This window comes from Corvus moneduloides, chromosome 16 (assembly GCF_009650955.1).
Source record: "Corvus moneduloides isolate bCorMon1 chromosome 16, bCorMon1.pri, whole genome shotgun sequence".
Lineage (NCBI taxonomy): Eukaryota > Metazoa > Chordata > Aves > Passeriformes > Corvidae > Corvus > Corvus moneduloides.
In genome coordinates, this window is record NC_045491.1 from 6,963,722 (window position 1) to 6,979,853 (window position 16,132).

General features: G+C 51.6%; 1 protein-coding gene across 4 annotated transcripts in view; it reads right to left on the reverse strand.

Annotated features, from left to right (window-relative positions):
* Positions 1 to 16,132, reverse strand: part of TNRC18 (trinucleotide repeat containing 18) — a 55,039-nt gene that overhangs the window by 18,777 nt on the left and 20,130 nt on the right. The window contains exons 4-15 of one of the 4 annotated variants that reach the window (XM_032126490.1): positions 13,882 to 13,984; positions 13,289 to 13,494; positions 12,942 to 13,088; positions 12,261 to 12,445; positions 11,073 to 11,496; positions 9,627 to 10,574; positions 8,804 to 8,976; positions 7,960 to 8,096; positions 7,363 to 7,491; positions 5,353 to 5,527; positions 3,952 to 4,318; positions 1,265 to 1,549 (exon numbers count right to left, since the gene is read on the reverse strand). In XM_032126490.1, the coding sequence (XP_031982381.1) occupies positions 1,265 to 1,549; positions 3,952 to 4,318; positions 5,353 to 5,527; positions 7,363 to 7,491; positions 7,960 to 8,096; positions 8,804 to 8,976; positions 9,627 to 10,574; positions 11,073 to 11,496; positions 12,261 to 12,445; positions 12,942 to 13,088; positions 13,289 to 13,494; positions 13,882 to 13,984 (3,279 nt within the window). Of the gene's footprint in view, positions 1 to 1,264; positions 1,550 to 3,951; positions 4,319 to 5,352; positions 5,528 to 7,362; positions 7,492 to 7,959; positions 8,097 to 8,803; positions 8,980 to 9,626; positions 10,575 to 11,072; positions 11,497 to 12,260; positions 12,446 to 12,941; positions 13,089 to 13,288; positions 13,495 to 13,881; positions 13,985 to 16,132 lie in introns of all 4 variants that reach the window. The other 3 variants (XM_032126491.1, XM_032126489.1, XM_032126492.1) reach the window with 3 other exon arrangements.

A 16,132-nucleotide genomic window follows, 5' to 3' on the forward strand; every position in this document is an offset into this window, starting at 1 on the left:
AGGCTGGCAAAAAAAAAAAGCTGCAAGAAAAAATTGGGGTGAGGGTGAGGGAGGGAAACTGCAGAGTCAAATTTAATGCAGTAATTGCCACATCCTTGAACACTGTGGGTTACGTCTGGGCATCTGAAAAAAAACCTACCACCTAAAAAGAGACACAAAAACTTGACATTTAGGTTTTAAAAAATAAAAAGAAAAATTTCTGGCTGTTAAATATACCCTGCACCCTCCTGCAGCAGCAACAAGGAGCGAGTGCCTCCATGTTTTATGTGCCTGCCTAGAGAGAGTCTATCAGGAAACAAACATAAAAAGATAAAACCAAAAAATGGGTGAACAAAATAAAAATTAAATTAAAGGGGTTGGGAGGAAAGGGGGAAGCCTAGGCTTTATCTGGACAAAGGCAGCAGGGATATTTGAATAATAGAGAGTACCCCAGACTAGGTTAATTCCAGTTCTACTGATGGGGAGTGGGAGCAGGAGGGGGATGCAGAGCAGGATGGAGTGAAGCGGCAACCTAATCGCCTGATAAGAGACACAGCAAGAGAGACAAGGTACACAGGTTTAGTTAAAAATGAACTCGGTATGTTTAATAAAGCTTGGTAAACCAAATCGCAGTACAAACATCAAGTCACACGGCCACACAACAGTACCCCGGTAATAAAAAAAAAAAAGAAAAAAAGGGGGAGAAAAAAAGAAAAAAAAAGGGGAGCAAAAAAGAAAAAAGGAGGGGAAAAAACAAAGGAAGGGGTTAAGAAACAAGAGGGGGAAAAGAAAAAAGGAGGGGAAAAGAAAAAATGAGGGAAAAAAGAGAAAAGGGAGAAAAGGAGGAAAAAAAGGAAAGTAATTAAAAAAGCTCCTTTCAAACTTCAACAAGGCTCATGCCAAAATAAAATAGTAATAATTAAAATAATAATAGTAATAATAATAATATAATGGTGGTGGTGGCAGCAAGGAAGGAAGTGAGGTTAAAACTGAAGGGAGGAAGGGAACAGGAAAGAAGCGAGACGTGGACACTAAAACCCAGTCGATATAAAAGCTCTAAAAGAGCCAGCCAGTAAAAATATCACAATGATACAGGTACAAAAAGGATAAAAAATAACCATTGGGGTGATAAAGCAGGCTACGCTGCCAAGGACAAAGATGGCCGCCCTGGCTCCGACCATCAAAATGGCTGACCCCGGCCCGCCAGGCCCCTCGCCCCCGCCCCGCTCCCACACGGCCACAGCACAGGGTGCATTTGGGGGTGCGTTTGCTATAAATTAATAACCTTGATCGAACGAGTCCTCCGAGGAGTCGCTGAAGGAAGATCCCGCCTCAGCCTCCCTCAGCAGCAGGCAGAAGGGCTGCTTCCGCCCCGCCGCCGCCTTCGGCCTCAGCGGCCGCCCGGCCACCGCCACACTGCGCGGGGCCGCCCTGGGGCCGCCGGCTGCCCGGCTGCCCTTCCTGGCCGTTGAGCTGTACAGGCTGGGCGGCCGCGGCTTAGCAGCGGACGGGGGCTGCGCTGGCCACTCGTCCCTCAGGGATCCCTCCTCCTCCTCCTCCGAGTCTGTATCTGTGGTCAAAGCGGGTGGGAAGAGCGTTACATCACTGAATGGGGGTTTGGGTGCGTTCTGGGGGGCTTTGGTGCCACCACTGTCCACCCCTGCCCAGGTGCTCCATCACAAGCCTTGCGCTCAACAAACACAGGAATTCACATTTCCTTCTTTCCATCACAAATGGACACTCTCCACCTCCTGTCCTCCCTTAAGACAAGATCCAAGGAGTGTTTTTAGCTTGGCAGCAGAATAATGAGGCGAACATTTCCACTACGTAAATGTGAAGGCATAGCACTGTCAACTATTCGACCATCAACCTGAATTTGTCTTCACTATGATGATATTCAGCATTCTTGATCTAAATCTCCTTTTCTACATGAACCAGCTCTCACAGAGGGTTTTAGACACAGGTGGCTGGAGTAAACCCAGCTGCCAAGAAGGCAGGATGTCTAACTCCAAATGTCTGACTCCAAACACACTGCCCCGGCTGCTCCACGGCGCATGTCACAACAGAGCAGGGACCAAGCCGCTCCTCAGTCTGTGAACCATGGCTTTACAAAGCTGCTTAGCCTCGTGGGCGGTGAGAAGTTATCCAGCCATCCCCTCTGGCACCTGATGAGAGGGACAAAAAGCATATGGCACCCCTGGATGCAATATAAGTGGGTATAAATTGTCACCTCCCCGCTTGTGGACATGCCATCAGCTCCACAACATTACAGACATTGTGGCGTCACTCCCCAGCTCCATTGCATTGGGTTGTGGAGAGGAAGACATGAAAAATGGCAAGTTTAGGAGGCCAAAAGCCCAAATATGCACGTTATTTTGGACACCTGACTTTTCTTAAAATTTGTGGGAGTAAGATGCTCATTTCCCCCTTTGGATCTATGCCCAAAGTTTTCAGGACTCCAGGTAGAAAATCCTGAGGTCAGGAGGCAGAAGGACTTGGCGCCAGTCCCATTTACCCTTCTCCACATGAGCAGCCCACCCGCCATGGGAGGTGCTGCCATATGCTCGACCTGCCTCCCCAAATTTATCATGCCTGAGTGACCAAATGACAGGCTAAGGCCATTCCCTGGAACGTGCACACAGCTGAAAAACCAAAGCTGAGCTGTTTCCTCAGTCACAACAATCCTGAGCTGAGACCTGAGTGACAAAGAGACACACTCCTACACCAGGAGACTCACTGGACAGTGGTCAGACAGAAGCTCTCTTAAGTCTGGGAGGGAGTTTTTGTTCATGAAACCACAGTACCAAGTGCGAGGGCACTGCAAAAGCTCCCTTTGCCATGAGCCCAGGCTTTAGTTCCAGCAACAGCCCATCCTTCCTCTTCCCATTAGCTCTGGAGCTCCCAGTCTAGGAGACACGTGTCTGTCCTTGGGAGTGAAGCACATTCACGAACAGAACTGCTGGGTAGTGTGTACAGCACAATAAGCCAAAGGCTGTGTTCAAGTCCAGTGGACACAATGGCTCCTATTTTGCCATATAAATGGCTAATTTCATACCAAACATTTGTTCCATTGGAGAGTCACCAGATCATCTTCCCCATTAGTGAAATTTCTAAACTAGTGTTGCAGCAAGAGATGTATTTGTTATGCTCACAAACACCCCATAAAGGTTTTAACATGGCTTTAAATAGCTGCAAGCAAAGGGAAAGATGTGTGTGCAAGTGAGCTGAGACCATTACACGACGGTCTCAGACCATAAACTCTGCCCCAATGTCTGCCTGAACTGTTAAAGACTCTCCTGTGTTTGGCTCTACTGTTTTCCCAACACTGTCGGCAGTTCAGATTTTTCCTTTTGTAACAGGGGCCAGTCGCTGGTACCCTCACCTCGGGCACACTCTGGGTTAAGAAGTAACAATCACCACACTGATGTTGGGTGGGGACAAACGCTGATGACCCAGATGGGAAGGCTCAGCACAGCCAGCCAGGAACCAAGCCATGACACTGAAGGGCAGGAGGATGCTCAGGAACATCAGTGTTGCTGGCAGGCTTTTCCTTTCCAACAGATTCCGTGGCATAATCCTAAAGCCAAGCCCACTGAACTCAACAAGGACTTCAAACGTCAACCACCTCCTAGAGAAGAGGCTGCACGTGCTCATGTGACAGGTAGAAGGAGTGTCTACTCCCACCAAAAGCGAGAACATGGGTCAACTTCATTTTCTTAAGCGTTTTTCCCCACTGATGATGAATACAATACAGGTCAGGAAGAGATACATTGACCATGGCTACCCCTTGGACAGCAAGATGGGCAGACAGCCCATGCTGACCCCAAAGATGCAGCAGCATTCACTGGGAGGAGGAGGTCACTTTTCACTCACGAGCAAAACCAGACCCATCTGCAAGACCTTTTCAATAGGCCAGAAACTCCCACCACAACCCCTTCTACAGACAGAAGAGATAAAAAAGACATTACTTACTATAGGAGTAGCTGCTAACTTCAGATATTGCTGGTGAATGGGAAACCTTGAGCTGATTTTTGACTTTTAACCCCACCTCCATCTTCTTCATTTTGGCGGTCACTTTGTTTTTACCTTCTTTGGCCGTTTTCAGTGACAGGCCCAGGTTCTTGGCCAGGCTCTTCTTCTCCTCCTTGCTCGGCAGAGCCTCATGGGCTGGGAGGTACCTGCTGCCACCTCCACTGGTTTTGAGCTTTCCCCCAGAGCTGTCAGCAAACTTGAAGGGGGATTTGAGCTTGTCTTGCTTGGTGAGAGACAGGGCCTTGTCAAGCTTGCTGGCCAGCTGCTCCTGATCTGATGGCACCTTCTTCTTTTTGAGCTTTAACTGCTGAGGTGAAAGGAAGAGACAAGGTGAGCACAGAGCAGATATCATGGCAGACCTGAGGGACCTTACTAGCCCTCCAAACAGTCTCATGCATGTAGTTAATAAAGCCTCAAGGTGATAATCTTAGCCCCAGTTGTCATAACCCACCATGGTTCTAAGGAGGAAGAAGAGGAAGATGTCAGCAAACAACACAGTTTTACTGAGCATTACAAAATTGCAAGATTAACTTAGAAAAACTGAATGTTCTTCCAAAAGAAACACGTTCATAGAACAACATGCTTTGGAGTTCTTTTTTCTCTATACCACCTGGTTTTTAGGGTATGTTTGGGCTGGTTTAACAAGCTTTTCTCTAAATCACAAGGATTAAAAGTCTTCTTTACCCAAAACTCAGCCAAATAAACAGGGATTTCCACATAATCAACCAGCTCCAGAGGCTGGGATGCCAAAAACCCAAATACCTCTCAGCATGAGTATCAGCACCACTGCACTACAGCCAGAGCTGCTACACCCTTTTCAGTATTTCTTGCTTCTTGAAAAAAGCAAGTACATTTCACATGTGCTACAGCTAGATAACAGCAGCTCTAACTCAGTACTTTGCCTGCATGCGTTTTGGATTTCATCAGCAGCTTAAAGCTCCAGTAAATATCTCATTGCCTCAACAGGAGCAGAAGAAAACCCTGCATTTGAAATAGCAAGGTTGTGCTCCAGTTCCTCCCTTGCTTCGGGAGGTCCATTCCCCTGTGCTCTCTCAACAGGCAAAGGGGTAAGACAAGCCCTGCTCTGGATTCAGAGCCAGTGCAGCACTGAATGCTCTGCCTGGCTCCAAGGCACTTGACTCTGCTGCCTTCCAAAGAGGTTCAACCTCTGTAAGCCAACGGTAGCCCCTTCACTGCACACAGTCCTCTCTTGAGGAGCATCTAAACCCACGTGAACTGAAAGCAGACACTGAAAGATCAGGAGTCCAACCCAACACCAGCAAAGCAGGAAAGAGATGGGCTTTTGGCCTGGGCCTCCATGTTCCTCACAAGGGCACTGACCTCATTTGAGAAGCTGGGAGCCGCATCGTGCTCTTCCCAGCTTGGGTTCCTCCCTTTCATCTTGCCACTGCTGCTCTCCACATCCTCGTCCTCCTCCGGGAGGGCCCCTTTGTGCCTCTTCTTCATGCCCTCACCAGTCTCAGAGTCTTCAGAGAGCAACAAGGACTTGCTCAGTCTGCAAGCCAAGCACAGGATGGGTCAAGGTGGGCAGGCTTTCCTCCCTGTGATCCCCACCAAGCTCAAAAGTGAGGTTAAATGCCTCCTAAGACAGTGGGGATCCTCAGCGGGAGCCAAGTCCACTGTGAAGTGACAGCAGTTTGGACAAGGTTTTCCACCAAACTGGAGAGCCAAGGAGCCCTTCACGCACACTCTTGGCCACCAGGACAGATGAGGGTGCCTGAAATCAGAGACCTGCAAGGTGCTCTCTAAAAGGAAGTACTTGGTATTTTGATAACAGCCACCAAAAAGTGCCTGATTTGGTACAGAGCAGCAACAGGAAGGACTGACAGGTGACTTGGCCCTTAAGGTCTTCTCCCACTTCTACTTCCACGGACTCTGCAGGTGAAGAGAGAGACTCCTGAGGCCCAGGGAGGTGCCTCACTGCCCAGACACTTGCTTTGGTTGCCTGGGTATGAGCAAGAGTGGCAAGGAAGTGCCACATGGGGTGACAGGGAGGGACGAAGGCACTGCAAGGACTGGCTCACTCCAGACTCCAAGTCTGGCCCCTTGTGAAAGGCATTTGTGATCTATGTCATCGGACTTGCTTTGGGATTTGGGGGGAAAGGAGAGGGTAAATAAATAAGAAAATAAAATAAAAAATAAAGTAGATGAGACTATAAGCACATCTTTCCCGGCTCCCCAGCCATCTCCAGTAACTATTTGATGGATGATCAGTCAACACCTCAAGATTCCTACCAAGCTTCCATTTCAAGCCCTCATATGCTGCCTCCTTCACACTAAGCCTACCAGTCAGACCACCACCACAAAGCCACTGACACGGAGCAGCCTCCTCAGCTTCCAGGCATTTCTCCTCCCTTCTATCCTCTCTACTGACCTGCACAGACAGCTAAACCAACACCTCAGGCCCTGGACACTGGCTGAGGATGCACCTCCATCTCTAACAGCAGCCTCCTCCAGCATTCCTGTGATCCAGGGACACGCACACACAACACTGCCATGCACCCACACATGCACAACTCCAGCTGCCTCCGGACGCCTCCAGCCTGTCCAGCCACCCAAACACGAAGAACAAAACATAGAGCCACCAAGAGGACAGATTTTCAGAAGCACTGGTCAGTGGGAGCTGGGCACCTGAATCTGATTTGTGGTCTTGAAAAGGACGTTTACAAAAATATGGAGCACGCAGGGAGGCAGCTTGGAAATGCCTTCCCATTGGAGAGGCTATGTGTGGTAGGGTAGATGGCCAGCACTGGTGAGATCCAAACAAGAGCAGCTGGACTTGCAAAAGAGAAAAAAGCAGAATAGAGAAAAATCCAGATGCTTGAAAGAGAGATGTCAGGCGAAACCAACTCCCACTGATTCAGGGAACAGAGAGGAAGACAGAAGAAACACAGCAGAAAGGTTCTACAAAGTAGATAACCTGGAACAGCCCTGTCCTTCCCGGTTTTGATACCAACATGCCTGCAACTGGCTCTACAGCACCCGCTTGCACCATCTGCTCTCCTGAAAGCACACGAGGATGCACTCCCCGACTCCAAAGCCTCACCTACAGCTCCCTGCCAGCCGCATCACCTCACAGCTGCTCAACTCCACCTGTCCTACCTGCACCCAACACCAGACACGTGCTCTGCCCATGGGGAGGAAGGACACTGGCACTGCATTCCCACCCTAAGGACACACTCACGTTAACAGCACGCGCTTCCACCACTGCAGCCAGCGGCTGGCCTGCCAACACAACAAGCCCCCGCTGCATCCGAGATGCTCTCCCCAAGTCAGACCCTGGTGCAGAGACCCTGCCGTGTTCCCATCTTCCCCAAATTCCAGCCTTACTTTCCACTCTTGCTGTCACTCTTCCCTCTCTCCTTAATGGGTGACAGAGCGCTTGATCCAAGTTTCCTCTTCCTGGGCCTTCCAGGGCCTCTTCTCGCCAAGCTTCTACTTTTCTCGTCATGCTTTTCCCTTTAAAAAAACCACACGCTTCACTGTTAACCAAGGCAACAAAAAAAAAAAAAAAAGAAGAAAAAGAAAAGGGGAAAAAAAAGGCAAAAGCAAACTTTGCTAACAAAAAGCAAACAAACAGGGAAAAAAATAAGGAAAATAAATCCAAAAAGAAGAAAAAGGGAAAATAATTAAAAGAAAGCAAGCAAGAACGGGTGCCAACCCAGAACCTTCGCCTGCCACCAAATTGCTAAACTGAGCTGCTGTAGCCAAGGTTGTCTCTAACACAGTCTCCCAGCTGCAGTCACCAGTTACCAGGTTGTTGTGTCACATAGCCTAGGAGTGTGCTGTGCAAAGCTCTGGCAGGATGTACCAGGAGAGGAGAGGAGGCAGGGAGGGATGGAGGGCAGTTTTCTCTCCCAGGCCAAGAGGCAGTGAAAGTGCCCAGCTGGAAAAAAAACAAGACTGGGTGAGCAGCCTGTGACTTACTCGGAGTCCCTGCGGCGCTGCAGCTTCACCAGCTCCCGCTGCTTCTCCTTGTAGCGCCGCTGCAGCTCTGCCAGCCTCATCCTGTAGTCCAGCTCCATCGCGTCCATGTTCTCAATGGCCGATTTGATGGAGTACATCTGGAGTGGGGAGGCAAGAGAGGGTCAGGACACGTCCAGGGGGTGCACACTGCGTGCCCCGGCAATGGCCAAGGGGTGCAGCCTGGCAGAAAGCCCTTCATGCGGACAGGGGAGCAGAAACACCGTGCCCACCAGCACAGCCCCAGAGTGGTACCCAAGAAAACCAGCAAAGCAGAGATGTTCTGTGGCTTATGCACAGGGTGGCATCAGCTCTTAGAGACTGCAACCCTGGAAGAGAACCTGCAGGATAAAAAGCTCTTTTACCTTGTTTAAAAAGACAGATCACAGTATATCCCATCTTGGAATACTTACTTGCTCTGTACAAAATAATTTATCAGTCTCTTCCACAGGGAACAGTCAGCAAATTAAAAATAAACAAAGAAAAACCCTCCTGCCACTACTTTTATTTATCCTCTGGCCAGAATAGTAACACACAGGTTCCTCTGGCATCACATTAAAACACCACTTCCAGAGCTGCTGAGGATTCTGCTGAATGTTTGATTCACAAACAAGGGAAGAACCTAAATTGCAGCCCACTGACTCCTGTGCAGCCAGGAATGTGACATGAAGGAACAACCAGCGTGTTCTGCTGAATGCAGAGGGGCAGCACGAGCCAGCATGAGCCCCCAAATTGGGGCTGGGACAGAGAGTTGTGTGAGTGGATGCACTGGGGCTTTCCAGGCTCAGCCACACTAAGAGCTACTTACTGGTTCATTTTTCTTCTGCATCCAGCTGTATTTTTTGTTGGGATTCAGCTCTCGAGGCAGCCGGATGGTTTTCAGACTTTCCATAAAGGGGGTGGAAAGTACTTCCATGAGCATGTGCGTGCTGGCAGCCAGCAAACTCTCCAGCGTTGGCCGGACAGGGAAACTCTCTGGACCTGCTGGGAAGGACACAAAAAAAAGCTACAGAAGGTCCCATTCCAAGACTGCTTCTCCAACAGGCATAAGGAGAGGCTGATGGCCCTTTCTGGACCACGGCTGCTCAAGGAGTCCCCCAGCCACCCCTGGCCCTCACCTGAGATCTCCTGTTGTACTCAGCCATGGTGTAACTGGCAGTTCCCATCACTTCTCACCTCAGGAAGTTACTGGAAGGTGAGATTCTTTTCAGGACCTGCCAAGCTCTTGGAAAGCATCATCTGGAGCTACTGGGGCCTCTGGTGCCAAACCCCAACAGACTGTGGACTCAGTGCCTGCCAGAAGGGTGTTACCCTGGCAGCTCTCAGCAACTGGGGCTCCGTTTCCGCTACGCATACCACAAACTGTCTAGACATGGCGAGGGCCTTTGGAAGGGAGAGCAGTACAAAAGCCACACGTAGCTCAGCCTGCTGCAACAAAAACCCTGCTCCAACCCCATCCAAAGTACCAGCCACTCCTGCAACTCAGGGCAATGCTCTCCTCGCTGCCTGGCTGAGGCTGCAAAAGATCCCCCCTGTGACTCCGCTCTCTGCCCACATGGAGAGCACAGGGACCATAAGATGGGAGACCCAGCATGGTCAGAAGCTGACCAGACTCCCCACTCACAACTTACTTTGCATTTCTTGCTTCCGTTTCTCCAGCTCCATCTCTGCAATTTCACTCAGCAAAGTGATCCCTTGCAGGAAGGAGTGCTCCAGGTTCTGATCAGTTAACACCTCCACCTTCATCTGGGGTGGAGCGACAGCGGTGGTAGTCAACAAGGAACAAGCCTGAGGCATTTCTGTAGCAGCCACCAAAGCATTCATCCCAGCCAGCGGGTCACCCGGCTTGATGTCCAGATCTGGGATTTGGCAAGCGATTGCCTCTTCTGTGTAGGAAGGGATCTCTGGCCCCTGCTCCCCCTCCTCAGGAGGCAGGCTGGGAAACTCTCTTGCCCGGGGCACATCGGCGCTCTGCAGATCCATGGCTACAGAGGCCTCTTCCCGCTGGGGCGTCAAGTCCATCTCCGGTGGCTCGCTCTCCGCGTGCACGAGCAAACCGTCATAGTCCATGTGCATGGAGCAGGCTTCTGCTCCACTCCCGCTCTCTGCCTCAGCCTCTGCTTCTGCAGGACAGGCCACAACCTGGTAAGGAGGTGGGCAGCTCTGGAGGTCTTCCTGGTCCTGCTCCATAGCACCCAGGGCTTCACCTTGGTGCAACAGGAGATTGCAATTGTCCACGTTCTGCACTGGGACGGCTGCGGAGGTGGTGATGTTCAGAGTCCCCATGTCCTGCTCACAGATGCCTTCTTGGCTTTCCTCCATCTGCACCTCTGATTTTACTCTCTCTTCCAAGGATTCCTCTTCTGTTGCTGCTTGGATGGGCTCTAGGATTTTGGACGGAGACAGATGGATGGGCTTGACCTCTGAGGAAAGCTCCATGTGCTCAGAGCCTTCAGCAGGCAGCGGGACGTCAGGAGCCAGGCCATCCGCATCAGATGCTGCGGGGGGCTGGAGGAGGTAGGGATAGTGTCTTCCAAAGGAGGGAGGCAGGGACTGGAATGGATATCCAGGGGGAATCTCTGCAAGATATTAGAAGGGACAGACTGTGTAATGGCTGGGTCTCCAAAGCACCTTCTCTCTGACTAAGGCATAAAGCTGCTTCCCTTGGCTTCCATCATCTCTGGTCTCCTCCTGTTCTCAAGCAATAGGTGCTTTGGGCACCGCTCTCCTGACCAAGCTGCCACATGCAGCAGCACCCCAGAGGTCCCTTCTGCACCTTTCCAGCACTTTCATGCAACTGGAGAGAGATCTGCCTCCTGCCTCCTCTCCCACTGGGACTCCAGCCCTGGAACAACCAACCCAGGCTCAGCCCAAGGGAAGAAGAGAGCCTACAGCCCCAGGGATCCAGGCATCGATCCCAGTCCATCACACTACCCCTGCTCCTTCCCTCTCCCCTGCCTTTTAGAGGAGCTATGCGGTTTTCCCTAGGGGAAGGGACAGAAGCAGGAAAGAGCCGAGGAGAAAAAGGGAGGCAGGCACAAACACAATGGGACTCTGCCAAAGCAGGGCTCTCTTACCTGGGAACAAGGCCTGATATGGACCAGCAGCCTCTTTTTCCAGCTCCAGGTCTTTCTTCTCCACGGTCTCGGGCGCCTCTTCCTTTGGAGGGATGGCAGGGGCAGGGGGTGGAGAGGCAGGGGGCGGGCTGGAAGGATGGGAACTGGGGGTGGCAGGGTAGGAGTAGGCTGGCTGCGAAGGTGGCTCCTCCATCTTTTGGATCACCTCAGCTTTGAGCACAGACACAGGTGAGGCCCTGGGAGAGAGGGGAGGTGGACTCACAGCCTTGCTGTAGGACGTGGAGGCGCTGGGAGACAGCACAGGTGGTTTTCGGTGCACCAGTCCCGGGGCAGAGGAGGAAAGGCCTGACTTGGCACTGTCCAGGCTCCGTTTTGTCACCTTTTCTTCCATATCCACACGCTGCTCGTTTGCCTTCAACCTCTCCTGTGACAAGAACAGAGCAAAACTCAGCACAACATCTGGAAAGTGGCACTGACCTACCACCAAGCAAGACCAAAACATGGTCTTATCAAATATGCACTGGAATAAAACACACATTCCCCAGTGCAAGACCATTTGAAGACCAATCTGACAGAGGGTGACACTGATCTACAATAGCTTCTCCACTAACTCCCAGCTCCAGGACTCATGAGAAGGATGTCTCAGCTTTCACTTGCATCCAAAGCAAACCATTTCTATTTCCAAGCCTCCAGCCTAGCAAGCCCATACACAAAGGAAGGTCGAAAACCAGACGACCACTATAAAAATGAATGGGTGTAAAACACCCAAATGAAAGCTCATGACTTCCAAAACCCTTTCATGAATGGGAGCTGTCTCCAGGAGCCAGTGTGACTGCTGCAAGTCCTGCAGCTGCTTCTCTGAGCTGCTCAGGAGGTTTGTTTGGAGGTGACCAAGAATGAAACCACTCAGCTATGCGGAGACATCCCTAGGGAAGGAATCCAGGTTGTGCTGCTGCTGGGCAGCTCTCCTGACAGCACTGCTCAATGGCTCTACACCAAACCCCTCCAAAACCCACTCTAACTGCAGGATACACCAAATGCTTCACATCCCAAGGACCAGGGCAGGATCACTCAATGCATCCATATCCTTGAGACGCACTTGCCACACAGGCACAGCTGCATTTTCTCCCCAGACACTCCAACTTCAGGCTCGTTTCACGGCCAAGCAAGAAGTTCTTGAAAACATACCACGAGCTGGGCACTCCTCTGCAGCTCCATGGCGTGGGCTGCTTGCTGCTGCAGGATGTACAGCTCGTGCTGCCGCAGCAGCTGCTGATGGGAGAGGAGCTGGAGCTGGTGAGCGTGCTGGAGGGAGCTCCTGGTCGGGGGGTACATAGCGGGCCACAGGGGGGGTGCCCGGTCCATCAGCTCCACTGTGGAATGAGCAGATATGCAGTCAGGGAGGCCGCAGGGTAAGGATGGACAAAGGATTCAGGATCACTCAGGGCAACACTCTCTACAGTCCCAGAGTATGGGGGATGCCAAAGACTGGGCTATACAACCAGGAATCAGAGGGGAAAGTGTGCTGTGTTCCCCTCGGCAGCCCCAATCCCACCACCCCTGTGCCCTAGGGCCATCAGACTTGCTTTCCAGGCACCCTTGGTGTGACTGTCCATGGCTGAGCCTATGAACAGATTCTTCTAACCAAGGATCAAACTCTGCAGGGTCCCGCAGGGGATGAAGAGCCTCTGCTAAAGACTACACATTTCCATCTCCAAAACACACCTAGTAAGAGGCCCACTCACACCCACCCTACAGCTGTGGCTGCTGGTCCCCACAGGTATGTATGCTCCTCTCTGGCCCTCCCAAAAGGCTGTTTTCCCCCCAGCTGTCAAAGAATGGTCCTCAGGAACATGCTCACATCCTTACCAAAGTGAGGCAAGTGCTCGCTGGGGATCACAACAAGCTGCCCGGACTGCGGATCTCTGGCAAACTGGTAGGCAGAAGGGAGAGCTCCCCCCATGGCAGGGGGGAAGCCTGGAGTCATGCCCTGGTGCAGGGAAGGGTGACCAAGTCCTGGAAGAAAAAACACCAAAGTCACAACTCAGGGAATGCAGACAGCTCCTACCCACACAAGAAGTCATCTACTGCTCCGAAATGCCTCCTTCCCTTTTCCCTGTGCTCCTCAAACAGCCTCACTGGGCTGTAGCAACACTTTTCCCTGGATTTCATTGGTGTGAACACCCCACGACACTGCTCCCTCCCAGGGCACTCACCATAGGGATGGCCAGCCAGCCACATGGAGGGGCTCCCTGTCCTGGGGAGCCAGGGGTGGGCTGCCAAGTGCGAAGCCGGGTCTGCAGACCAGCGCCCGGAGCCCGCCAGGGCTGGGCCTCCCGTCACCATGAGGTTGGAGTTTAAACCGTTCGTGGCGCAGCTAGAGGGGTGTATTCGAGCAAAATCTGCCAGCTCCTTGCTTTCTCTGGGGATGGAGGAGGTAAGAGAGAGAGAGTGAGAGAGGGTCCAAGTGATGGAGGTGCCCAGGAGTATGGACCAGCCTGCAGAACGAGTGTTTGCAAACCAGGGTCAGTCACTCAAGGAGAGCTGTGATGGAGGTGTCATGTCTAGAATAAAACATTCCACCTCTCCAGCCCTTGGAGCAGGCATGGATTTGCAGCTGTCTATTAGGTGTGCTTGCTGAGGACTCAGGATCTGCCTACAGCCCTGTGTACCCCACTCAGCATCCCTCGCTGCATCAGTTTGGTGCCAACACCTACAGCAGGATGGATGCAATCCTCTCTGGACAGGTTGTCCCTCAGCTCAGCTTGTGACACTACAGCAAAAGACCTCGCCTCCCTCCAACCCTCACCTGAGCAGCTTCTCCTGATCCCGCTCCAAGCGCCCTGCCAGGAGGTGGCTGTCCCGGTGGCGGCTTCTCTCATCCCCACAGTCATCTTCGGAGCGTCCGTGCCCTACGAGACAACCCAGCACCATCAGACAGGAGAAATGGTCACGAGAAAGCTGTCCCCTCTGGGCATGGAGGAGCACTATCTGGGAGCCAATACACCCAAACATCAATGTCCCCAAGGATGTTCTAGGTTCAAATCCTGAAAGACCAGGCAAGGCTCTCTGTGTGATCAAGATATTCTCTCTAAAGCAATATTCTCCTCGTAGCACCCAAGTGCACGTGTTCTGAGGTTCATGTCTCCAAGACATCAAGGGGCTACTTGCCAGGCCAGGCTGGTCTCCCAGGACAGCACAGCCACCAGCCTGGGAGCAACAGGGCCAAAGGGACCACTGTGCTGAAGGACAGTGACAGATTTCCCCATCCCAGAAAGAGCTGAGATGCAGCTAAATCCTCCATCAAACCACACAGTCCTGCCTAGAACATCTCAGGGAGGGGAAGGATTTTATCTCTGCACTTTCTGAAGCACCTTTTGATCCTGTAAACCAGTCCGGGAAGCACTGGGTATGCTCTGAATCCCTGTCCTTCTGCAACAGGCAGAACCAACAATACAGACCCTCACAAAACCAGCGCGCTCCACTCTGCAATTCAACCCATTATCAGGAATCTGCATCCCCCCTGAGACACGCAACAAGAAAGGGTCTGATGAGGTAGGGACACATATGGCAGATGAGGGCAGGAATCCAAAAAGGGAGCTGGATGTTTGGCTGGAGAAACAACTTGTCCACAATCAGAACAGCTCTTGCAAATACAGCCTGGCATGGCAGCAGCTGCATCTGTGAGAGGCTACGAGGCACCTTCACAGGAGCAAGCAGCAGAGCCTCACTTGGCTCTGCCAGGACCAGGTATTAAGGCCACCCTTTCCTTTATCCAAGGTCTTCACTGCAGCTGCCTGATTTTAAGCTCGCTTTTCCCTAGTTTTTTCCCCTAGCTTCTTTCTTGCATATTCATTTTTCACACAATTCCCTGTTGCCCCTCTCCTATGCTTTGGTGATACAATCCACTCCTAAATCCCAGCCCTGCTTGCAGCCAACACCCAGCCTCGCAGGACTGCACCCCAGCAGCCCTTCCCAGGGTCCTCATTCTCCTGTCTGGATATGGTTTGGCACACGGGAAAACATCTCGGAACATCAAGTCTATTCTGCTGACAGGCAGTCTTTTCAAGGAGAGCTCTAGTGTGTATTTCCACAAACCTGGACAGCCCATGGGTTTTTTGCTGTCAAGTCTCCAATTCCCTCAGCTTTTACTGTCAGAAGGAATCCAGGAACAAGACAACATCTCTCCCAGCTCCTTTCCCCAAGGCTCCTTCCACGGGCTCCGGGCAAAAAACAAAGATGCTTTAAAACCTGGCACACAGCTCTCCCTCCCAAAGGACTTTCCAGGGTCACCACATCTCCCTCACAGCCTGCCAGGACACCACGTGCAGCCCAACCAGCCCCAACCAGCCCCCCAACTCACTGAATGATGCCCCCCCCCAGCCTCCGTTGCTCACTTTCACTCCCCAGTCTCCACAGCACGGGGGCTCACAAATTCCTCAGGAGCCCAAATATCTTCCACTGCCTCTCTGCCAGCATTCCCTTTCCACACCCTAGCCCACGGTTTTCCCCCTCTGGAGCCCCTTTTCCTATTTCTTTTCCCCAATCAATGCCCAGCTGTCTCTTTGGTGTCAGCACTGTGGAGCAATTCCTTGGAGAGCTCACAGCCGCCCTCCCTTCCTCGGCATGAGGTGAGTTAACCCCCACCCCCACACTGTCATTAAAAAAGCGTTATTTTGTTATTTTATCATCGCTCTTCCCTCTCCCATCTACACTCCTTGCGCTCCATTATTTCTAGACGAGTTTACCATCTTTTTTCCACCCCCCATCCAAACATACACACTGACGGACCTCTAATTCCCGCCCAGCCTCCATCCCACCAACAGGACAGTCTCTTTCCTGGACAGAACGAGGATTGTCCAGACAGAGAATGATCATTCTGTCTATATATATGAACATGACGCATGGACTGCATAGAAAAATTCAATCAGTTATGCATGGAGGAAAGGCTTAGGTCCGTTCCCTTGACAACCAATGCCCAGTACTAAATACTTGCATTTTACTTGCCAAATACTACAGATTAGCCAACTAAAGCCTGCTTTCTCCTTCTTAAAAGGTCT